At 36.9% G+C, this 24,906-nt stretch overlaps 1 protein-coding gene across 1 annotated transcript in view; it reads left to right on the top strand.

Annotated features, from left to right (window-relative positions):
* CNTN1 (contactin 1) overlaps window positions 1-24,906 on the top strand; it is a gene marked incomplete at both ends in the record, with an annotated part of 143,184 nt that overhangs the window by 80,114 nt on the left and 38,164 nt on the right. Inside the window, 9 exon segments of the mRNA XM_080363601.1 lie at window positions 927-1,023; window positions 1,178-1,359; window positions 2,509-2,633; window positions 4,465-4,582; window positions 6,196-6,346; window positions 6,542-6,669; window positions 9,283-9,458; window positions 19,291-19,411; window positions 23,794-23,952. Coding sequence (XP_080219727.1) covers window positions 927-1,023; window positions 1,178-1,359; window positions 2,509-2,633; window positions 4,465-4,582; window positions 6,196-6,346; window positions 6,542-6,669; window positions 9,283-9,458; window positions 19,291-19,411; window positions 23,794-23,952 — 1,257 coding nt within the window.

The following is a 24,906-nucleotide window of genomic DNA, read 5'->3' on the forward strand; positions in this document are numbered from 1 at the left end:
TTAATTAATTAATTAATTAATTAATAATTAATAAATTAATATTTTTCCCATGAAATCCCCCTTGAAAATGACAAATCCTTTTCCTCTGTTGAAATTTCCTGTCCAACAGTGACCTAAGGGCTTTGTGTCTCATGGCCAGTCCCCTAGGACACCTTTACAGCTTTGTGTCACTAGGTTGTTATCTGCCATTCTTCATGAAAACTGCATGTTCTCCAAATGGTAACCAAGTTCTCTTTTGCCGCTTCAGACTGTCAGTCACTGGAGTCTCATAAACTGGTCATCAGGATTTCAGTGTCTCTTTTGTCTGTTAAATTTCCCATAATACTGTGAAGAACTGTGATTGAATTTTGGTAATTACAAATCAGCGATGTTTGTCCAAATTTTCCATGGCCAATACTCACACTTAGATCTTCATCTGCAAGAACTGCAAGATGAGTCCTAGGGGGATCACCAGTGGGTAGATTTGATTACATTTGCATCCCTGTGCCCTCATTAAGCTATAGATTTGCTGGCTCTAGCTCCTTCATACCCTTACTAATGTAATATTGAGCTTAAATTCACAACAATTCAAAATATTCCATCCAGTAAAAGCATCAATGAAAAATGGAAACTTTGTCCACCCACTCACACAGTACATCATCACACTTCAAATGCAAGTAAATTAGTTTATGTTAAAGCATTATGCTGTCAAAAGTATTAGGCATTACTGTTCAGAGAAAGATAACTACTTGCTGAGTAAAACAATTCTGCCATACTGTTAAAAGCTCAGTGCTAAATCAGACTTCATGGATGGCCAGGCTACTATTCACTATAAAGAAGAATTTTGTCTGGAATTTTAAGAACAGTTTTCTTGAACTGTGGAAGTTTTAATAGCTATATTCATTTCTGCTGTGCCTCTTCTGAGAATCTCTTGTTTTTCATGTTAGGTGCAAAAGTATATCCTGCTGATATCAAGGTGAAGTTCAAGGACACGTATGCTCTCCTGGGGCAAAATGTGACATTGGAGTGTTTTGCTCTTGGGAAGTAAGTACGTTTTAAAGTTATTGTAGAGCACTGTTTGCTTTCATATCCCAGGGAATGAAAAGACATGTTTCATCATCAAACACATTTTTGTAGACTGCAATTCAACAGCCGGTTCTTGAACACACTGATTTGTACTTTCCTGTACCTTTTCAAGTCCGGTTCCTGAACTCAGATGGAGTAAATACCTTGAACCCATGCCAGCCAGTGCTGAGATAAGCATGTCTGGTGCAGTTCTTAAGATCTTCAATATTCAGTATGAAGATGAAGGACTTTATGAGTGCGAAGCTGAAAACTATAAAGGAAAAGATAAACATCAAGCAAGAATTTATGTACAAGGTAGGTAGAACAATTTTATTCTTCATGATCTGTTGCTTTTACTTACATTGGAAGTGTCTGTGTTCTCACACTTGAAGTCAGTGCTGAGTCATTGCATCATCCTGACACACTGTTTTTCAAGCTAATAGAGAAAAATGAAAACTCATGCACTGAACGCCAGGCATGTCATTTGTGTATTAATTGAACAACTGTTCAATTTGTGTGGTTATGATAGCTGTATATACACCTTGACAGCAATGTCTGTTAGTATTAATGTATTATAAATAATGGAAATTAATTACATTTAGAGTAACTGAAGTGAAAGAACAGCCAGGAAGAAGAAGAGACCTCTAGATTTGTTATGCTTTCTTGTTTCCTCATTTTACTTGTCTTCTCTAACTGTCCTATCTCTCTTATTAGCTACGGTAAGTTCTTTATTCCTTCAGTCCCTGTCTCTTCATGTGTTTGGTTAAATGAGGGAACTAAAAAATTATTGCTCATAGTGGAATGATGCCAGGTAACCTGACTTATTGATTGAGACTTATGCCACAAAACTGTGAAATAAAAAGATCATACGTAACACATAAATTATGTTCAGAAGATTTCTGTCTCTTTTCATTAACTTCACAGAATATTTGCTGAGTTAAGATCCTCAGTTAAGTGCTTGAACTTTAGTGAGATAAATTGAAAACTGGTGTGGGAAGGTTGTTACTGATTGTTATAGGCAAAGCTACTAAATAGGTTTGTTTGCTTAGTAAAAGCTGGGACATTTTCAATATTAATTTCTCAAATATCTTCTTTGGACCAACAGAATGTTTTCCTTGGAGACCCTTTCAGCACATAGATGATTTTGCACAATTTTTGTTGGCATTACTGAATAATTTCCACAAGTCAGTGAAAGCAGTAACAGCATATATCTTTTGACATTCATGAAACATTATTTCAATTCCATATTTTCGTCTCATAAAAATGGTTTGGAGTTATTCTGAGTCTACATAGTGAGACAAAAACATCTTCATTCTTTCTTGTGCTGGTGCATTGCTGAGTTATCATCATTACTTTGTGTGGCTTCCGCAGTACCATTGAAAAAGCAGTGGAATTAATAGATTGGAATGCTAATTAAATACGTATCTGCTATACTTACAAGGCGTGACGTTTTTCTTTCTTCAGCCGCTCCTGAGTGGGTAGAACATATCAATGACACAGAGAAGGATATAGGCAGTGACCTATACTGGCCTTGTGTAGCTACAGGCAAGCCTATGCCAACAATTAGATGGTTGAAGAATGGTGCCTCGGTAAGTATATTGTCCTAGTCAACACAGAATTAATTGGTTAGCTGATGGAAATCAGTTTTTGAAGCATGTGTTATTAAAAGGTTAAAAGAAAATTAATTACAATACAAATATTTGCTGATTCCACTTGCATTAGGGATTAAAATCTATTTTTTTAAAGTTTTATCTCAATCTTCAGTTTTGAAATACATTAATAATCAGCTCTGAATTAGGAACTTGCCTTTTTAACACTTGTTTTAGAGGTGGATATCATTTTTTATCCAGGCCTTTATAAGTAAATGCAATGTTCTTCTCCCTCGATAAAAGATATCTACCTGCTTCTCTCTAAAAATAATCCTTTTAACCATATTAAACATGAATGTGTCTAAAAATGTAAGAAAAAACAGAGTCAGTAGAGACAAGAGAAGAAAGAATAATTTTTAAATGATCGGTAGTTTTCCCATATCATGTACCTTTTCATGTTTTTTTTAGCTACAGAATATTGCAAAATTCCATTATTATAGGTGATGGGAAGTTTAAATGAGTCCCATTTGATAATTTAAGTTTATTGCATTGGATATTGTGTTTAAATGAACTAGATTTTCTGTCCAGGCATTTCAACAACATATTTGATATCTACTTCTTACGCTGTATGATGAGCCATTAAAGTACAAAGAGAATAGAAGAGGGCACAATGTAATGGTGCATCTGTTGAGCCGTGGTGACACTGATCTTGGCAAGCAAACAAAAAAAATAGACAATGAGGCAGCTTTATTTTGGCTGCAAGTCTTGGGAAAAATGTGGGAGGCTGGAGGGAGAACAGGGATATCACCATCTGCCATATGGAGATGGCTTTAACCAGACAAAACAATGCTGTTTTCCATCTTCCGTAGTTATTACAAACAAGTAATTTAACAAGTGAATTGCTTGACAGTCACCACTGAACTTGGCTGTCCCTGACAAAATCTACACACTGGACTGCAGAAAGCGATGTGTAGTTCTCCAGTAGTATACCAGATGATTATGCTGTGTATTACAAAATGATTTCCAAATGGGAAATCATGGAAGTATTTAAATTGCCCTGAGAATATAACTTGTTTCTAAATCAGATAATTTTTAATTAGTTATTTCACTTAGCACAAAACAAAGATTCCTTGTAGAAAACCTGATTTAAATGTTTTTAAATAAAACAGTACAGGAAACATGTTTCTTTTAATCTATTTTTTTTTAGGTAAATAGTATTCTTTTAATCTTCCACTGTGCTATGCATTCCAATTGACTTATATACAAAGTTTCAAGCTTTTGAGCTTTATTTTCACAAGAAAACAGAATTAATGAACATGATCTTTCAAAAAGGGGTTAACATCTATTTGCAATTTACAAAATATCCTACCACACTCTGTGCATTTTATACACGGCTTTTTAGAAATAGATCAAGTGCTTTATTTTGATTTACTATACTTTCTTTTTATATTAAATCAAAGTAGTAGACAATAGTCTCTACTACCTTCCAGAGGAAACTTCTGTAGAACTGGTACCTCACAGGGACTTGCTTTGCATTGGTATGGTAACAGCAGGCCAGAGTAGAAGTGCCTAGTGCCACTCAGCTAGGACTTTCCAAGAGAAATGTGAATCGACACCGAATCATTCAGTACAAAAAATTAAGGTGAACACATTGTTGCAAAGACTGAAATGTAACATGGATAGAATAAAATCTCGCAGGTGCCTGAGTGTTGTGTGAGGGACTCTCTTCCAAATGCTGTCACTGAAAAAAAATGAAGACATTTGAATGGGTGTGAATTCTCCAGCGTGCGTAATCTATATGAGTTGTTGTTTTATTGATTCTGTATTTTAGTTCCGGAAAGGTGAACTAAGAATGCAAAGTCTGACCTTTGATGATGCTGGCATGTACCAATGTATAGCAGAAAACACACATGGAATTATTTATGCAAATGCTGAACTGAAGATTGTGGGTAAGTGGGATTATTTGCTCTATTTACTATTTCAGATGTGAGTAAGATAGCAGTTGTAAATACAAGCATTGTTTCGTAGCAGGTTCCTGTGAGGTTAAAGCTAAAAACCCTCACTGAATCTGTGTGAGATGGGATTTATTTGAGCTCTCTAGCTGGCTTTTGGCAACGACTTGAGGAATCAAGTTACTAATTCTTGGGGAATGTTTGCTGCGTTATTTCTGATGTTTGCTTGCTGCCGGTACCACTCAGAGGAACCAGTACTGCAGAAATTATATGTAGCATGTAGAGTTTCTATCTACCCTCTGAAGTTTGCAAAACTGATTGAGAAGTGTTTTCTTTTTTGCTCACCTGTGCTCACTCTTCTGTGGGGCAAAATCCAGTTTTTTAGAAACCATGTTATGAGTCACCAGGCCTCTGAAGCTCTTCCTCTTCACTCTCCGCTTTGCTTTTGCCTTCTACAACCAATTAAGAGCAGCTGCAATGTTTGTGTGCAATATACCTGTCCCATTTGGTGGCTCGATGTCGTTATTAATCCATTGTGTTTTCCTAAGGACCATCCTGCTGGAGGTTTGATTTTCAGATCCAGAGTGCTGAGGCTTAAAACAGTTTCTGACATCTTTACTGCTGTCGTCAGAGCAGCCATACTGGCTGTATGACATGTCTTCCCTAGGAGATTTCCCTGCAGTAGTTACCCTGGGTTCTTTCCATCTTACATTTGCCTCCAGACTTTCCTGAGAGCTACACTATTTTTTAATTCCTCAAGCCATTGCACAAAAATACTTTGTCGTTCACTGTTCTTTCATTATAACGTACTTAATACCAGCCCGGATTACCCAGAAATGAGCACTTTTTGCATGCACATTTTCAAATTTCAGTGTTGGTAAGATGTGAATGTTTGTCAGAGTTTTTCTCTGTGTTCCTGTAATGAACTAATAGCCCTGTCTCCTCAAGCTGTGCACACACTGGCTGACATGGTTGGTAATGATGGTACGCCAAGATGCAAAATAATTAATAGGATTTTTTCTTGTATTTTATTACAAATAAAGAGCAAATTACTAAGCAAAAGTCTAACCTTAGATGTGGTGCTTGCTACAGACCTGTCACTCTTGTGCATCTGACAGTGCACCTAAGGCCCATTGGCCAAACAGAAGACACAACGAAGAAGAAGGGCACAACCTTAAAGTTGCTAGATAGTGATTAAAACCACTGAAAAGTAAACCTAACTATTATTTGAAAGTATGATCACATGAGCAACTTTTACAGAAGTTGAGCTCCAGGAATCTGAATCTTATTAGGACAGATCAAAAGGCCTTTGAGAGGGAGGAACTTTCTATTGATTTCTGGGGACTTTGATCTTCTTAGATTAAACTTAAATGGAGGTTCAGAAATCAATAGAAAGAAACTTCTAGTGTCACACAGCATAGAACTTCATAATGATTTTTCTTGTTTCTTTTAGATCACCATCTACTTCTCACCACATCTCTGTATCATTAATATTTTCTCACTGGTCTGAATAATGGACACTTTTATACAATTTACCTTCATGTTGCAAACAAATTGTATTCTGCAGAAGAATCACTAACAGTAGTACTTGTGTTAATTTTTACTTTCAGCTTCACCTCCTACTTTTGAACTGAACCCTATGAAGAAGAAAATCCTTGCAGCTAAAGGGGGCCGTGTAATCATCGAATGCAAGCCTAAAGCTGCTCCTAAGCCCAAATTTTCCTGGAGCAAAGGAACAGAATTGCTTGTAAATGGGAGCCGGTTAGTATTGACTGTTAGTGGATGCTGTGAGTCTTAAAACTGCTGCTTCATGTTTCTATTTATCCTGTAGGCTACTTTGCACTTTTGCAGACTTCAGGGATAGGAGAACGTGTAATTTCAGGAAAGCAATAGACCAAAATGTTACTAGCAGTGTGACTACAAGTACCTTAATGTGTTTTTTTTCACTTTTAATAGCATACGTATCTGGGATGATGGGAGCCTGGAAATTGTCAATATCACAAAGCTGGATGAAGGCCGCTACACCTGTTTTGCAGAAAACAACCGAGGAAAAGCTAATAGCACTGGTGTTCTAGAAATGACAGGTAAACCTCTAAATTGCATTAGTTCAGGCACAGTGCCTTAATTCAAAACCACTAATGTTTGTTCCAGCACTGCACTGCTTTTGTAAGCCATTTTATATCTTTTATTTCTGATTTAATTGTCCATTAAACAATTACTAGATGTTTTTAAAGCATTTTGCTCAGTAGAAATTGGATATGTTTGCACCACTTGTGAGACTGTATCTCAATTTTCAGGGTTGATTTTTCAGTCAGAAATTATTAAATCTGATCCATTAAATCAATACATTTTAATGCATTTGTTCAATTTGGTCGCTTAGTGCTCAGGATAAGGTGTGATTGTTTTCTCTCTTTTTCTTTTTCTTTTTCTTTTTCTTTTTCTTTTTCTTTTTCTTTTTCTTTCTCTTTCTCTTTCTCTTTCTCTTTCTCCTTTTCTTTCTTTTTTCTTTTCTCATTTTGTTTATTTTTTTTCTTCTTTTTGTCTCCTCTCCTTTCTCTTCTTTATTTTATTATTTTTTTTGTAATGGGATAAACAAGTTTGAGAGATAATTACTGGTAAAGAAACACACATTAAATTTGGGAGATAGGGACATGTAGCCAGATGATAGCACTAATAAATTCCCTTCCTTTGTGGGTATTAGCATTTACTGATTGAGCACTGATATCCTCAATTGTGTATTTAAAATCTGATGTCAAATAAATAGCTGTAGAATACAGACAGGAAAGATGACATTCATGAACAGCTCTATCTATCAAGTGTCACTAATGGTAGAAGAGTTATTTATCAAATACATTTTTTAATGTCTGGATGTGACAGCTCAGTGCCACAATATTAATGTTTTATATTAATATAAGAATTAATCTGTATCATCAGATCATATGAAAGTATTTTTCTGACTGATTTATACCAAATTTATTGTACCAAATGAGTTGTAAGACTGTTTTCATTACGCGGATTTGTTTAATGTTTGTAATTACTTTTTATCATCTTCTGCAGTTTTATATGTCCTAGTATTACCCTCAGGCATTTAATTATTTTGAAAGTTTATGTAAATAAATATCCAGCCCCTAAATAGTTATATCTTCTAGAATCTTGTAGAATCAGGAAGACCATTTTCATACTAAATTTGCGAAGTGAAACACTTAAACCTTATATTTATAAATCTTATAAACTAGGTATAAAGAATTTTAAAATTTGGGGGAATTCTGCTGTGATTCATCTAAAAAGGGAAACCAAAAGACTAAGACTCTCTCTTGCATCACAGCAGAAACAGAAGGGTCAGATGACATATTTCAAAATAATGTTCACATTGTGGACAGTGGTGAGTGTTGATCAAGAATACTTTGAAAATTGTATTCCAAGCACATTGTGTGGCCCATAAAACTTCTCAGACATTGCACATGACTACAGGAAATAAAACGTTAAATCTGAAGCTGACAGGCAGTCTGAAGTCTGATGGTTTTTCCCACATGCTGTTTGTTCACTGCCACTTGAGCACTATTTCAGCAACTTCTCAGACTGGTAGAGTCCTTTTTGTAAACATGTAGGAAATCACTGGTCATAGAACTACTATGAAGTGCTCCATTCTGCAGTAGCCAGTAGTTGTGCCATCCTCACAGTCTCAGTATTAAGCAGGATTTAGATTACTAGATTAGGATCCAGAGGGAGGTTTCTCTCCAAGGCAGATGGACAAGAAATGTTGGGTTTATTGAGGAAATTTTTGCTGTTCCATGTATGGTGGCAGGCAGTGTGCTCCTTGAGCATGCTCGAACCTGGATCTTAACTCGCAGCAATAGCTCTTTTCTTATGGCTATTGTCTTCCAGGTTTTGGTACCCTACTCTCACTCTCATGTTGATGGGAAAGATATTTTATGTCATGGCATAAGGAAGAGACACTGTGGCTTTTTGTTTTATGATAATAATTGAAAGAAAAGGAACAAGTCTCAGTGATCCAGTGAGTCCCTTCCAGACCAGTGTTGCTAATTTGCAATAGGAGTTTGATGCATGTACCAAGAGCTCTGAGATCTCTGCCTTTTTTTGTTGTTGTTGTGTCTGTAATAATAAGAGACATTGCTGGGGGATATACAGCTTTCTTCATTTGTTGTATTATTTTCTCTTCCTTTCCACATGTAGCTATTTGCATAGTTTGTTATGTAGCCATTATATTTTTTCTCAGTAGGTAAATTAAGATCTCAGTCCCTGCAATGCTCTAATGGAAATCTGACTCAGCCTGACTAGTGAGTAAAACTTTCCATTTGTAAAAGAGACAGATTTTAAAACATAAGAAATATTATAATTAAGAAATTCAACACAAGTCACATAAGATTCATCCATCTATCTTCTTTCTACCTGAGATATAGTCAATGAATTAAAGTAGCTTTAAATAGGAATGTGATTCAGAGACTGAAACATAACCATTTTCAATGGACAGCTAAATAGAAGTTAGGCATTTTGGTTGTAAAAGGTTTCCTTTGTTCCCTTCAGTTTGGTCCCTTGAAATGTAGCTGCATGAATAACACGTAAGCTACGTTTTGAGGGAGCGGTTTAATGTGTAATCAAACAGCTATGGAGCCGAGTTTACATTTGGATAAACATTTATTTATTGGAATTTTCCATGTTTGCTGTTAACTTCACAGAAGCTACAAGGATTACTTTAGCTCCGTTGAATGTTGATGTCACCGTTGGAGAGAATGCTACCATGCAATGCATTGCATCCCATGATCCCACGTTAGACCTGACATTTATTTGGTCTCTAAATGGCTTTGTAATAGATTTTGAAAAAGAGCATGAACATTATGAAAGGAACGTTATGGTAAGATACTATAGATCCTTATTTAATACGTGAAAGCCCACTTTTCTTTATTGCGAATAGCTGTCTTTTCTGTTTTACTTTTTCTATTGTGTTGATTTAGGGCTAGAAAGATGCAGTAGGCTAAGAACATAAAATAAAATTACAATTTAAACACCTTACAGACATGTAGGCACTTGCAGGTAGACACCTAAAATCAGATGTCTGAATCCAAGGTATTTTGATACCCCAGTTAAATCCCACTACAATTAATAGTGAATATAGCTAGTAAGTAGGTAACCTGATCATAAACCAGGGTGCAAATTATCTCAAAAAAGTGTGCATATGCATTCACTTTTACTTACCCATGTTTTTCTCATCAACATTTCTGGAATTTGGCACAAGACTGGGCCAGATGGTGGTTAGGAGTCAAACAGTCTGTAAACACTGGGCAAGAAGAGTTTGTGTGAAGTCTAAACAAGTTAATACAAAGACACTCGTTTTGGCACATAGAAAGATGAATCATAGATCTTTCATGTTTGCATGTATGGTTATCTTTTTTCAGTCTTCTATCAGCCTTATGCAAAATTATACCTCGATTAGAAATCCCTTCTGGTTATATCTAATCACGTGCTCACTTACCTAATATTCAGCAACCTCACAGTGCTTGCCCACATTTGTATATTTATTCTATTGTTCTGGGTTTAAATGATACAAAAATCCTCAAATTTAGATACCTTTGGTTTTTTTGTGCTCCCAAGAGGAGCTGCAGATGTGGAGAGAAAAGGTTTCTAATGGTGCCTGTAGCGTCTGGGAGCGCCTGGGGCCACATTCAGTTTCAGCTCTGTGTTCAAAATGATGTACCATATAACTGTGCCTCCTGCAGAGTCTTTCTGTAGGCTGGCAATATTGTCCGATTTGCCATGGACCAAGAGATTCTTTTTCTCTTTTTCAATATCTATCTGCATGTGAGAAGATGTTTCAAGCATAACTATTTCATTTGGAACACACCAGTCCTTTGAGGAGTCAGAGTTGCCTCAGTCAGCTTGTTTGCAGAGTTGTAAACATCTCTGATAAGGCAGTCACACTTCTCTCTTTCAGTGAGAGAACAAGTCCTTGTCCAACAAACTAGTAGAGGTATGCTAAGATCAGCTGAAAAACATTGAAACCTAAAGACATAAAGCCCTTTCTGCCATAAACCTCCTGAAAGTCTATGTCCTAAGTAATAGGGTAATAATAGGTAGTAATAGGTTTGCAGTGTATTTTGTGTTGCCTCAATAATTACAAAATATGTAGATCTACACCTGGCATCATTCAAAACATTTCCATGCTTTTGATAGGTTTATGTTTACACTTCGGTACTAATTAGTGTGTAGAAGTGCCTTTAAAAAGCTTGGATTGCCTTCTAATGGCATTAGTTTGTCCTTAGATAAAGGCTGGAATGAGTCTGAGTGTCAGTCAAAATAAGAACTTAGAAAGTAAAGCCCCATTAAATGTATTCCTTGTAAAAGAGTAAATAAAATCACTCTGGTTGTGTCAAGTTTTATTTAATCAATTGTTTTTAGTTACCTGGCAGAAGTCACACGAAGGAAAGGTATTCCATGAAACAGAAAATCAGGCTGAAAAGTGTTGATGAAGCAGTGATTTTGGTGTGGAAGGAAAGTAAAAATGGCTTTACCAGAAGTCTTTGTAGTGCAGGACCAGGTAATGCAAGAGAGAGGAACCTGAACTTTCTGCATCTGTTGATCATATGTTGAATAAAAGTTTTTATATTGTTGACGTACACTTTTGGGGTTTCTTCTTAATAATGGAAATAGAAGGAATTTTTGTTTTTTTTCTTTTAGGTAAAATTAATTCTGAAATCTAATCCAAATTTTAGGGCACTTTCTAGCAAAACACTTCTAGTGGACAAATCTGGGGCCAAATAAGGGCCTTAGCATGTGTGTAAGGTGTAATTCTCTGTGAAGATTGACTTAGTATTTAGATTCCCAGAAACTGATTTCATCTTCCAGATAGTCAGCGGTGCTAGATCTCCTGATCCTGAATTCTGATCAACTCCATAACAGACACTTTATATAAAGTGCTTGATTAAAAAACAAACAAACAAACAAACAAAAACAAATTAGCCTGGCTTTGCTAGTCTAGCTTGGTCTCTACAGACCTTCTACGGTCTGCAGAGAAAGATGTGGTTCACTTCAGGTGGGTGTTGAAGTTCGTGCTGGAAGGTTTGCTTTTTCAATAGATTATAGAGATGGATGCTGCATAGGATGCAAAAGTAGCTGAAGAATGAGTAAGTCTTAATTCACTTAGACAGTTAAGTAGGTTAGATAATAATTTAATTTATTTGTCAGTATGTAATTCCGTCTTTCTGAAGGACATTTCTGGGTTTGTTGTGTTCCTTTTGCACTTGATCAACACTGGTAGAAATTATTTCAGCAGGGGCAGCTTCTTGTTTTGCATTTGTAAACCTTATTTCTAGGCTTTTAAATGCAAAGCAAGTGCAGATAATCGCTGTTCCTCCACACAGGGAGCTCAGTCTTCATCACTCAGGACAGAGAAAATGGTAGGATTGTGTTTAAAGTCTGGAATTGTGATTTGTAGTTATTCAGCGATTCACCACTTAAGTAACAACAAATGCAAAGTTTTTAAGAAGTTCAACTAATCTGATGCCAAGGTCTATATAGGATGTAATTAAGAGGAATATGCACTTTCTTCTTAAATTAAGGGGTTTTTTTCCTTCCTGTGAGCAAAGGGATTTTCTCCTGCCAGCTGCTTCCATCTCTGGCAGTTCTCAGCAAAAGTCACAGGGTGGCAGGTTTGCTCAGGCTTTCTGGGATGCAAAGGCCTGCGCTGTTGTGCATTTGACAGCAGCAGCCTTAACTGCTGGGCTTTAAGCGGTAGAGTCCCACGCTGCCATCAAACCCTTCAGAAACATAAAAGAAAAAAGTATTCCATCATGAATATTAAAATGACTGGATATGTGACACATACTCTCTGTGCTATAATTTCCTGTTGATGAAGGATCCTCATCTGTCTTCCTGATAATATCACTATTAATTTATGTGACAATGCAGATCAACGTGTTGAAACTTGATACTGCCACAGTCTTTCAGTTCTCGAAATAGTACTAATAATGTTGTCACATACACATAATGGAATGCTAATGAAATTGATATAAATACCTGCATAAGTCTTATTTATTTAAATGGAACCTTTGGTTTGTCCATCATTTGCTGAAGGCAAAACTAATTTGCATTACATTAGTACTAAAAGTAATTTATCAAAAGAACATTTGTCAGTATTGTTTTGATTTTCTATGACAGTGTTATTTAAAATGAATATATATATAAAAATTGGTTAGCTTTCAAAGAGTCAAATGAAGTCTTTGAAATCTTACTATCAAATTAATTGCTTTTGACTTTATGTATGGTTGTTCCTCTGATTATTTGCTTAATTAACTAAACATTAACACAGCCTTTCAGGGCTCATAGAGCTATATCACTTCAAGTAATCTGGAAAACTATAATGTTTGGTCATTTGTTATTTATGGAGGTTGGACAAGACACACCCAGAGATCCCTTCTGACTTCAACTATTGTGTGATTCTGTGATGGTCTAATACAGTTGTATTAAATATAGTTAAATGAAGTGTATTAAAGATGGTATTGAATGTTGAAAGCAGAAGGCAGCAACATTTTGCTCAACCAATACATTTGTTTGCTAGTGCACGGTTATTTGTCTAATGGGATATCAGCACCTTTCACCACCAGCAAAAGCTCAGTGTTTGAAATAAGGAGTTAAGGTATTGGACCCAAGCTTGGTGCCACGAAGAATTAGGTCATTTTAGGAAGTATATCATGGGACTTTGTGCTTTGTTCTTTCTGATTTCCATCAAAATAGGAATTTTAACACTCTGATAATTGGAAAATAATTTCATTTTACTATTTAGGTATTATTTACCTTACCAGCAGCTTTGATGATGGATTTTTTTTTTACAGAAGTGGTAGGGAATCTTTCCCTGGGAGGTCACAGGCCAAGTAGAGAGTCTTTACTGATGCTGGGCATTGCGTAGCACTGCACCCAACTAAAAACCTCTCACAGAATGAGGAGCATCATTCAAGATCATGCTGAGATACCTCAGTGTCATGACTTTTGGAGCAGGATTTAGAACCTGCTGAATCCACACTGACTCTGAAGTCAAACCTTTGCAGGGTGCTCTCCAGCATTCATAGGTCCAGGGATGTGGTGCAAAGACAACCAAGTATGTTCAGCAAAGAACTTGCAGGGCTTGTGGCTCAGGCTCTTTGAAGTCTCTTCTGAATCCAAGTTGTCTGTGCATAACTAGCTCTGGTGCCCCTACAACCATCATAACAGTTAACTTCCCATAGTGCAGACTTCACTGTGTTTTCAAAAGCTTTTTATTCCTTATGCAAATATTATTCCTCTTACTTCATCAGAAAGCTTTACAGTCTTCTAGGACTACAGTCATAATATTCTGGAGATGCTTTACATTACATTAAAGTAAAACACATGTGGAAGGGCTTGTTTCTTCACTTTAACTGTTAAAGGTGGTTAGTTCAGATACCAAAATCCACACTACACATGTGTAAAATAGATGAGTTCTAGATTTGAGACAATGTATGCCAAAAAGCAAAGTTCTCCAAAACTGAAGATTTTGTAAACCACAGAGGATAAATTGGACTGTAAGAATCTGATTAGAGGAGTATAGCTTAATATCTGCTTGTTTTTCTGTAAATTATTATAATTTGCAATTACTTGGCTTGACCTGGTACGCAAAGATGTTATACTGCATGCTCCTGCTTCAACAGATTGCTGAGAAGACACTTAGTTTTATTGCGTAAATCTCTCCCTGCATATTCCACAGTTTTCTGCAGGAAAGATACAAAGATTTTAATTTTCATTCACTGATAATCCTCCTTGTAGAGTCTAGCTACAGCTGTATGCCAGCTGTATGTTTAGATGGGAAAGCTCAGTTACACAGTGAGGAGGAAGAAGAGGATGTATATGGCTTGAGAAGAAGAGGCTGTACTGGAACAAACTGGGAGACAGCTCTAGTGAGCTCATTCAGTAGTTTGTTGAAGATATTGAGGGGGCAGGTGATTGTTCATGATGCATGGCAAACCAAATCCACTGAGCTACCGTTTTCATCTGAAAAAGAGTCCCTGGGATTGTCAAATCAAAGGGACTGTCTCAATACATTGCTTTCAGTGCCTTGAGGTATTAGGGAGATGCTTTAGACATGAGAGAGTTAGAAGTCACATATTTTGGCTAGGTTTGGGGTAAAATTTAGAGGCAAGGGCCTAATAGTAACTTAGTGAGCATGGAATGAGATGGATGGAGTCAGTGGTTAAGAGCAAGCAGTGGAAGGAAAGAAGAAGACATAGCGCTGAGGGCGAAGCCAACACACAGCTCTGACAGAAGCCTTTGAGGAAACCTGTTATTATTAATCCACAGTGCTATTTCCAGTGCAAAGAGAAGCAGTCTGTTTAGAGGATGCCAACTTCTGTGCTAGAATTAAAACATACACTGCAGAATCAGTTGACTGTAACCTTATGTGTTTGTGAGACTTCACAGACTACCAAAAGCCATGCACCATCCCTAGGTAGGTAGCAGGAGCTGAGAAAGCCAGGTGTGAGCAGTACTCAGAGAAATGTAGTGGATTTTCGTCATCAGCTGTGAAGTTGTGAGCCATGAGTACAAATGAACAAGTACCTAGGCTTTTTCTGCTCTTGGAAATTAAATAACAGGGCATATTACCACAGGGATGCTGGTACAAAGCGTAGTATCCTCAGGCATTCTCAGTGGTGTGCTGAATGGGGAAGAATAATGTATTTGTTGGAAATATTTCCCAGTCCACATTTCAGGGGTAGAATTAGTGCTGTACTTCCTTTACATATAAATATAGTTTGCTGAAAGAAGAGATTCTTCAGTGGGAGTGACTGTCATCATTATCCTGCTGGGTTTTTTATTTACCCTTAACTTTCACACTAGCCATGGGTTATAAAACACAGTGAGATAAGCTCTGCTGTGAATAGGACTGAGAAAATAGAACTGCGCTGTTGTTGTCCCCATGTCATCTCTGATGACAGTAATAGAAAAAGGTGGTTTAAATTATTGTTAACTTTGGAAAAATTTATCTCATCACCAAGAATTCCATCTCTTCCACATTACTTCTTATCTATTCTCTTATCCTCTTACTTCCACTGTGTATTCAACACCTCTGAAACTCAGATATTCAGGTTTTGAATCTGAATTTAAAAAAAAATACTCTGCTTACCAGATTCTTCTGTTTCTGCCAAGTTAGTTTTATTATTACAAAGGGCTTGTTAGCTTCATACTAACAATAGTTTCTTTATTGTGTGTGAGGTCCAAACAGAAGTGGATACTGCGTTCATTCAAAAGACTAGATTCCTGTAAATGTTTTTTGATCACACAGGTACATTCTGATGGCTTTCAGTAATTTAGTGCACTGGCAAAGGTGATAGTCAAAGGAGAGGAGTGAATCTCTGAAATAGGTCACACAATGCTATTTTTGACAACACTATTAAAGCATAAATATAGTGCTCATATGATGAAAGTCTTTGCTTGAAATGTGGTAAATAACTGAGTGGTGAACCACAGATACCCTTGGAACATCCGTGAGTACTGCTATCACAATTTCCAGTCTGTGATTTAGTTGTCTCTGAGTTAAGGAAGGCATTTTTAAACTCAGCCAGGCTGAGGTTTTTTAATGAAAATATCCAGTGCATTCATATCTAATTTGTGGACAGAATCTGCTGATGCCCATGCTATTTATGTGCTTTGTAAGCTCTTCTTTTACCACCAAGAACTCATGCTTCTTTTGAGGTATGGAAAGCTTCATCACCAGCTACACAAAACCATGGTTCAGGAGAGCTTCTGAACCAACAAGATACAATACTATATCTATGGGCTGTTGTTTTTTAAATTATGTTACATTTGCCTGTCTGTTTTTCATTATTTAGATTTTAAGACCAAGGGAAATTAATGTTAGAGCACGTATATGGGCATATCATTAATAACTATAATAAAGTATTTTAATTAAAATGCTAACTTATGAATTAATGAGTACTAAGACTATTAAGAATTTGTAATCATTTGCTATTGAAACAGTAATAAGATTATGAGTATTTTAAGTTAATGCATTTTTTTTAAACATTATTGCTTTGCCCAACCTTTGCTTATGTTTATTTGCAGATCAAAGTACAAACAATGATCAGAGATTCGCAGGCAGTGTGGTTCGTTCTAGGATGGCATTTAGTGTTAAGAAACTAAAGATTTATACACAGCACTCAAATAGAGAACTCTTCGTCTCTTTTATTAAAACCAAAACCAATAAGAACAAAATGAAAAAGGAAAAAAAAAAAAAAAAAAAAGGAACTGAAAACTCAAAGAGTTTGAACTTCTGCAGCTTTTTTGTTGTAATTTTTTGGAGGGTGAAGGGGCAGGTATCTGCCCTCTCTGCTCCCATGGAAATACTGACTCTCTCACTGATTTTTCTTCCTGAAAGCCACTGACAGTGCTGCTTAGCCCACTAAAGACAAAAAAGGCTTATGTGTGGTTAGTTAAGCATCCAGCCGGTGTTCGCTTATGCTGTAATCCCTGCAGCTTTTCCAAGGATGCTGTCCTGGAAGGCAGTCCCTGGAGTTCTCATGAATAAATTGTGGGGGGCACCTGCACAGAAATGCCACTGCCCCACACTCATAGACATAGTTTAATAATGACTAAAAGAGAAGTGGTCAGAAATATTTCACAAATCTTGGATTGTTCACTGATCCAACTAATCTGTCTGATCACTGCTAACAGCACTTGTGTCATTCAAAAACGGCCAAGGTACAGTGTAACCTGCATTTCTCTCTGACCATATGAGCCAATCAGATGAAGTATTGCAGGTCAGAATTAAGCAGTTTTCTTAATATGTTTTAATTCCTTTTATCAAATCACTGGTTTACCTCAGTAATTTCTTAAAGATGTGAATTCTTATGTTGGAATGAAAAAATCACTTTTAACAGACAGTTTGTGCTGAAGTTTTATGGCAGTAGAATTTGAAGCTGGCATCCAAAATCTCCCTGGAGCTTGAAAAGGATAGTTTATCTGGCTATTTTAATGTCCCCTAAATATAGACTCTAAACTGACATTCTAGTTTTAGAACATTTGGAAAAGATTTAACATTACTTTTTTTCCTTCTCTTTTTCAATTGGGAAACATAAACTGGATGTCATAACTTTATTTCATTTCTTCAGAATGTATAAATGCAGAGACACTTATGACAGCCCATAGTATTTGAGCTTGTATTGAATGTCTTTGTTGTTCCCTAGAACTTTTTGTCATTATAGCACTAGTTCTTAAATCTAAATATCTAGCAATTTCTTTTTTACATACAATTGGCATCTGAATTTCTTTTGTTCCTGAATGTGAAGGTTTTAGGATTGCAGAGAATTCTCTCAGCATTTGTTTTGGTTTTACATTGTATTTCTGAACAATCTGCAGTGGATTAGGAAATCTGAATCGTCCCTTTTAGTATAGGGTGGTATAAATCCATCTGTAATATTGTATAACGTTTTTATTTCCATGAAAGCAATCAGATATCTTTTGGAAACAACATTTGGGTTTTTTCTGAAGTACCTTTAAGATTAACACATGTATAACCCTGCAATGTAACCTAAGAATCTTTTTTTTAGAATAAAATGCAGGATAGATAAGCAAAATACTTCAAGTGTGTTATTTTTAAACATTTATATAAATGTCTTACCATAAAACCTGTTTTTCATTAAGAATAACTATGGTGTATATAGTGGTCTCTGTTCTATTTCTTGTTTTACAGGTGTGCATCTAGTTACTCAATGGGTTCACAGAAGTGTCATAGGACAAAAATACTTTATTCAGTTTGCCTGTCTGTGCAACCACAGGTAGCAGCAGACAGTGGACCTTATAGCCATCTGAAAACATAGCTATAGGTTTTCCTAATAGTCTAACATTGGTGAAGAGTGTTGAGGAGGGATTAGGAACTATGATGATGAGGGTAGACCCTCGTTGAACCATAAGTTGCTTCCCTGAAGGTCCCATGGCAGGGGGTTGGCCCTGGCCAAGGTCACCCAAGGAAGGGGCTGCCCTGGGCTGCACCACCTCAGAGCCGACACACAGGCCTGGCAGCCCAAGCTCTTGCCACTGGGGTCGTGGTTACTGCCATTGTTCTGTCCATCGCCAACACCGTAGTGCAGAACAGGGGCGGGCCTGTCCTCTGAGAAGCTGCGACACATTTCAAACTGTATTGTTGCCCTTCAGTCACTGCATTTTATTGTCTCTTTGGTGCATCTTTGTTTAGTCCGTGATTGTAGCCTCTCTGTGATCAAAGCATTTGTACTGCTTTAGGCTTGTAAAGGAAAAGCCAAACAGCATCCCAGTCTGTTAGTACGGCTGTATGACATATTGTCATATAAATGTGTAAAAAACCAAGTAGTGGTGCAGAAAAATAATCTGACTTCTGTTCATTAAAAAGTTCTTGACTGAATTTAATGTTCAGATATGTGCTTCAAACAGTAAAAGCAAGATGTTGTCTTGTAAAAAAACATTTACTGAGATGTCTGATTTTTTACGTCTGGTAAAGTACAGTGGATCCTTAAGAAACATAGGACACTTTCAACAACTGTCATATAAATCAGATATATCTTTGAGTGTGATCCACGCTTGAAGTAAGCATTTGCTTTTTGGAAGTAGCAACCACTGCATATCAGTTAGGAGGGATGTGTAGACAGGTATCACATAGCTGTGCAGGGATGTTTACCAGCTTCATTCACTAAGCGCTGTTTTTGTGGCAGATTAAATCCAACGGTGAGCTGCTCATTAAAAACGTTCAGCTGCGGCACGCTGGGAGGTACACGTGCACCGCTCAGACAATTGTTGACAACTCCTCGGCTTCGGCTGACCTGGTGGTAAGAGGTAAGGAATGTTGCTTGTTTCCACCTAGATAAGCAGAGTGTTTCTGGTTGTTTAGAGTGTTTTGTTTCTCATCAAGGAATGACAGAAATTAAAATGAAAAGTGCATAAGCGTGTAAAGTCCTTCAAGTCTACTCCGGGTACTGATTCTATTCCAGACGTTTAGACGTCTAACTGAGCATGTGTTTTCCTGAAAAGAAATGAAGATTTTTTATAATGGGTATTTTTGTTATGTTGAAGTAAATTTTTAGATAGTTTAATTCAGTATTCAGTATTAAAAATAGATTTTAGTTATCATTTCAATGTATCTACTGTATAACAGTCTTAAGAAGCCACTTTTGTTTTCTCACAAAGCTTTATGGATTATATTATTGTATGTAATACTAGACGTCCATTAAAAGGATTCCTAGTTTTCAAATTACAGAAACCAGGACATTTGGAGGTAAGGTTGTCACTCCATTTTTAACTGATTGATGTTTATTAAGTGTTACTGTGGTCTCAAGACACTGTACTTGCTCTTATGGCGCATCTCCTACAAGATCTATTACAATGCGTGGTTTCAGTAGCATGAGTTAATTCATGTCCTTTGGGCATTTTACTGTTTTGTGCCTTCAGGTATGACACGTTCTGAAGTGCTAATGCTCTGTCATGTTGACAATTCAAAACAGACAACTTGCACTTGAGGCCCCATGTTCCAGTTATACTCTAGAGCTGTACAGCAGCTGATGTATGTAGCTTGTGCCTTGATTCTGAATGTCTGTCATCTGAGGATGTTGTGGACTTGAATCTTTCTATATTTCATTGTTTATGGGTATTAACAGTCAGTGAAATGTCTTCAGTTTTGGATGAAATGTCAAAGGAAACATGTTAAGTGGTGAAACCATAAAATACATCTGTAAAGAAAAAGAGAAGGGCCTGTTCATGTGCATTGGTATTATGTAGGTAATTATTTTAAAAATAAAAAGAGAGACAAGGTGCCTTATCAGGCTTCTGATTCTCCTCCCAGCCCAGTAATTACAATTAAAATTATTGCTCTGAGGTTATGTTGTGGAGGAGATCAGCATTCATTTTATGCTCAACATTCAGTTTTTAATACAATGAATGCAGTTCTGCTTAGTGCTGAGGAATTCTCACTACCAGTTTTGTCAGTGAAAGACTCAGCATCTTACAGGGGTGTTGGGGTTTAGCCCCAGCCACCAACTAAGCCCAACGCAACTGCTCGATCACAACTCGCTGACGGTATGGAGGGGAGAATCAGGAGAGTAAAACTAAGAAAATTCATGAGTTGAGATAAAGAGAGTTTAATAGGTAAAGCAAAAGCTATGCACACAAGCAAAGCAAAACAAGGAATTCATTCAGTGCTTCCCACAGACAGGCAGGAGTTCAGCCACCTCCAGAACAGCAGGGCTCCATCATGCGTAATGGTTACTTGGGAAGACAAATGCCATGACTCTGAATGTCCTCCCTTCCCTCAGCTTTTATTGCTGACCATGTGGTGTAGAATATCCCTTTGGTCAGCTGGGGTCAGCTGTCCTGGCTTTGTCCCCTCTCAACTGCTCTTGCACCCCCAGCCTACTCACTGGTGGAGTGGTGTGAGGAGCAGAAAAGGCCTTGATTGTGTAAGCACTGCTCAGCAGTAACTAAAACATCCCTCTATTGTCAACATAATTTCCAGCACACATCCAAAACATAGACCCATAGTAGCTACAATGAAGAAAATCGGCTTTATCCAAGCAGTCCTTCAGACCCATGCTTGTCTCCTGAGTGGACTGCTTAGGCTGGTTGGACTCAATGATCTTAAAGATCTTTTCCAACCAAAATGGTTCTATGATAGATGCAGTAGTTTGTCACCTGGATGCACCTGATTCATTGCTTTCAGTACCTAGGATGGCCATATCAGCAGCCAGCTCTGATCACTGTATTCAGACCTTGTGGGACTGTGCCCCATTGTTGAAAGAAATGCCAACCCTGGGGTCACTCATGGGTTCTGGCTCAGCTTTCCTGAGGGAGCAGCTGGCCCTTGCTGTTTGCTGACATGCCATTTTCAGACACTTTGATAGAGAGGTGAGAAGCTGTAAGAGACATCTCCCAAAGAATGAAGGAAAGGAAAATCTTGGGACTGATGAACCTTTTCATATCTTCCAGTTTGAGGGCCTCTGAAATGAACGGTCTTGCAGGAGAACAGGCCTCTCAGGCCTTATCTACCTGAGTTGTTAGAGCTGGGCTAGCAAATCTGCGCACGGAGAGTTGACTTAACAACCCCCGTCTTAAAAATCAGCTCTTAGCAACAACTTCTACTTTGTGCATCCTCTGCGAAGAGTAAGAGGCTGTTTCCACACACGGTGATGTATTTAGTCCTTATCTTGAAAAGGGGGTCTATAATTAGATTGGTTTTCATTACGAAGATTTGAATTTTAATAGAAGTTGGTTATGAGCGACCCAGTAGTCAACTGATGTACATTGTTCCAAGGATTCTAAATGGGGACTTGTTTTGGATCTTTGGAGAAAAAACAATGAGGAATTTGATTGCCAAAGTGACAGGCCATAGCCCAATAGATTGTGTAGGGTGGTCACGCTTATTTATTTTTAAGCAATGACATATATATCCTTTGAGAGACCAGTCTAAATTTGAATACTTTTGGAGAAGAAATGCAATTGCTTGCTCATTAGAAGGATGAATTCATTAAAACTGAGGAACAACAATATACGGTGGTATATTTGATTGATTCAGTTAATTTCATCTGGTTCCTTTGGCTCAGATTTATGGAGAAAATAAACAGCTCAAGAGCTGAAGAGAAATACATTTGGCACACTGTGTGTTTAGATCTGATGTAGAAATCTCCTTCCATTGTTTTTGTTAAGTTGTTTTTGTTTTGGTTTTCTGTGGTTTCTCTGTAAATGCTGCAGAGCAATGTATCCTGTTACTTCTTGTTGTTTAAATATACTCTGGGACTTGTTCAATCAGATTGTTGGATAATTACCTGAATCATGCTGGCATGTTATTATCTCTGAATGTGGAATTAGAAAATACTTTTAAATAGTTCTAGTGCACTGTCTCTGTTTTTACAGAGTAGTTAATATATTACATAACTGTATCATATAAAACAGAAGCATAATAACAAAACTAGAACAGTCAATATGAAAACAATGATCTGAAAATATCCGTAGGCCAAGTTTGTAAGTAAGCACTAATTTTTGGGTTACAGAATTACTGTAAATTTGAGGGGGTTTAGCACAGCTTACTGAACATTGTGGTGTCTTGAAGATTTCTATACTTACATAAGATTTTAAAATAAACAGCAATTACTGAGCAGAAATAATACTTGAAAAGCGTGGAAATGAGACTGTGAACTAGTTTAGGACAAACAACTTCTACTTGTAATGATTTAGCTGGGTGTTTGGGGCATAGTAATATACCATCAAGCCAACATCTGTATATAGTTAATTATTTTTTATATTCACTAGACCTATGAATTTTGAAGTTACTCTTTGCAAGTATCTGCCTTTTGAAGAAAAAGAAAATACTCTTTAAAAATTATTTTATAGGTGTTGATCAAGACCGAAAGGGCAGATGTGAAATGGCTCTTTTGTGACAATTTTTTCTCTGTGACAGCTTAGTGCTTCTGTTCCTTGATGATGGTTTTTGTGGGGTTATTTTGGTGCATGGAGATTGTTTACTTTCACCCATGTCATTAGCAAGACTGCTTTTAGTTCACTGAGTATAGTGGATTCCACATTTTGGCTTGGGCTTTTGAAGTTCTTGTTGTGAGAAGGCTTTAGTAGAACCATAAAGAAATATTGCCTAGTTCTACTTTCACTCAAGTTATACTTGTCTGTAGCAAGTTTGAATCTGATGGTGAGTTTACCACATTGAGGTAATGGGAAGGCAAAGAGAAATGTGAAGAGAGCTATAGAAATGTCTTTCAAGGTATGATTTGTCTCCAATGTAAGTTACAAGATTTTCCATATAAATTGCAGTCAAAGACAAAATGGCACAAGCAGAAGTACAGATTAAAGATGGGCCACCAATCAGGTCATCATTAGGTGGAATTCAGAAGGGAAGATTTTGTGTATTTTTTCTGAGTTCACTGTTGTTTGGAAAAAGAGCAGCAACAGTTTCAAATATAATTTTTTCACTAAAGAAAATCTCAATGTTACTATTTAGGCAGGAGTCAGGGAAGTTTCATTTGGTAGTTGTTAGATGCAAGAGCACTTATCCTTTGAATCACTCTGTAGAGTATTAAGATGTGTATTCTCAATCTGTTCTTAAGTAGAAAGTGAAACTCCAAAGTCTTGAATTTGGTAAATACAAGTAGAAAAGTTAGCTAAAGTTCATTTTCAGAACATGTAATTTCTGAGTTGAATTATGGTTTCTTTTCTTTCAGGTCCTCCAGGCCCTCCCGGAGGTATAAGAGTAGAAGACATTAGAGACACTGCTGTGGCGCTTACCTGGAGTCGTGGAACAGACAATCATAGCCCTATTTCTAAATACACTATCCAGTCAAAAACATTTCTGTCTGAAGAGTGGAAAGATGCCAAAACAGGTAACAGTAATGCCAGAATTAATGAAGTCAATAGATTTTAAAGTGTTTGATTGTTAGAAAGTTTGACCAATCAGAAAACAGTTGCAATGAAAGGAACCCAAGGAAGCTATTAATGTCTGCTACAGGGTTTGGGAGCAGGTAGCGTCCTGTCAGTGTGTTGTCAACAGGTTTGTTCCCCAGCCCTTGAAGGGCCTGAACTGAATATCAAGAAATGTGTGAAAGAACAGGCCAGAATTTATGCCTTTTTTGTCTTTCCTTGTTGCTTGAAGCATTCCACATCAACAACCAGAATTGTAAAAATTTACTTACAGGTTAATATGGATGGCAAACAAGTGTCTCCATTTTTCTATTTCTTACGCAGAAAGTTGGTTAAAGTTGTCTGGTTTTTGCTGGGGACAGACTATGTTCCAGTTGCATAAAAACTGGCACCCCTAAAGAAACATAGCTCAGATTATCCTTCTAACCACTGGATGTCATCATTGTGTCACATAATTGCAGCTGAGGAGACACCTGCCTGAACACAGGACATGTTAATGTTTATTCCTTTGCAAGATTTAACATAAATGCATGAATTGTGCAAATATTTTTAAACTGGTAGTATCTTTGAATGTTTTATGAAGGATAGCATTGCTACAAACCATACAGAGTTGTCGTATCAATATGATTCATATGCCACTGTAATATCTTAAGACTATAGTGCTTTTCTGTGGAATTAAAGCCTCTCTAAATGCATTTCAAAAGACTAAGAATATAATAGTTTCAGCTGTTGTCTTTCATTTAAGTTTTCCTTTGAAATTACACAGATAGAGGTCTAAGAAATAGACTTTGATATATTGGTTTGAAAATCTCTATTACATTTTTAGAATAAAAAGTTAAAAATGCTAGACCTACTGCCTTAATTCCTGTTTCTCTTTTAGAATATGTAGTATATGTAGTTCTGTTGTATATAATTAC

Source organism: Nesoenas mayeri (assembly GCF_963082525.1).
Source record: "Nesoenas mayeri genome assembly, chromosome: 1".
Classification (NCBI taxonomy): Eukaryota; Metazoa; Chordata; class Aves; order Columbiformes; family Columbidae; genus Nesoenas; species Nesoenas mayeri.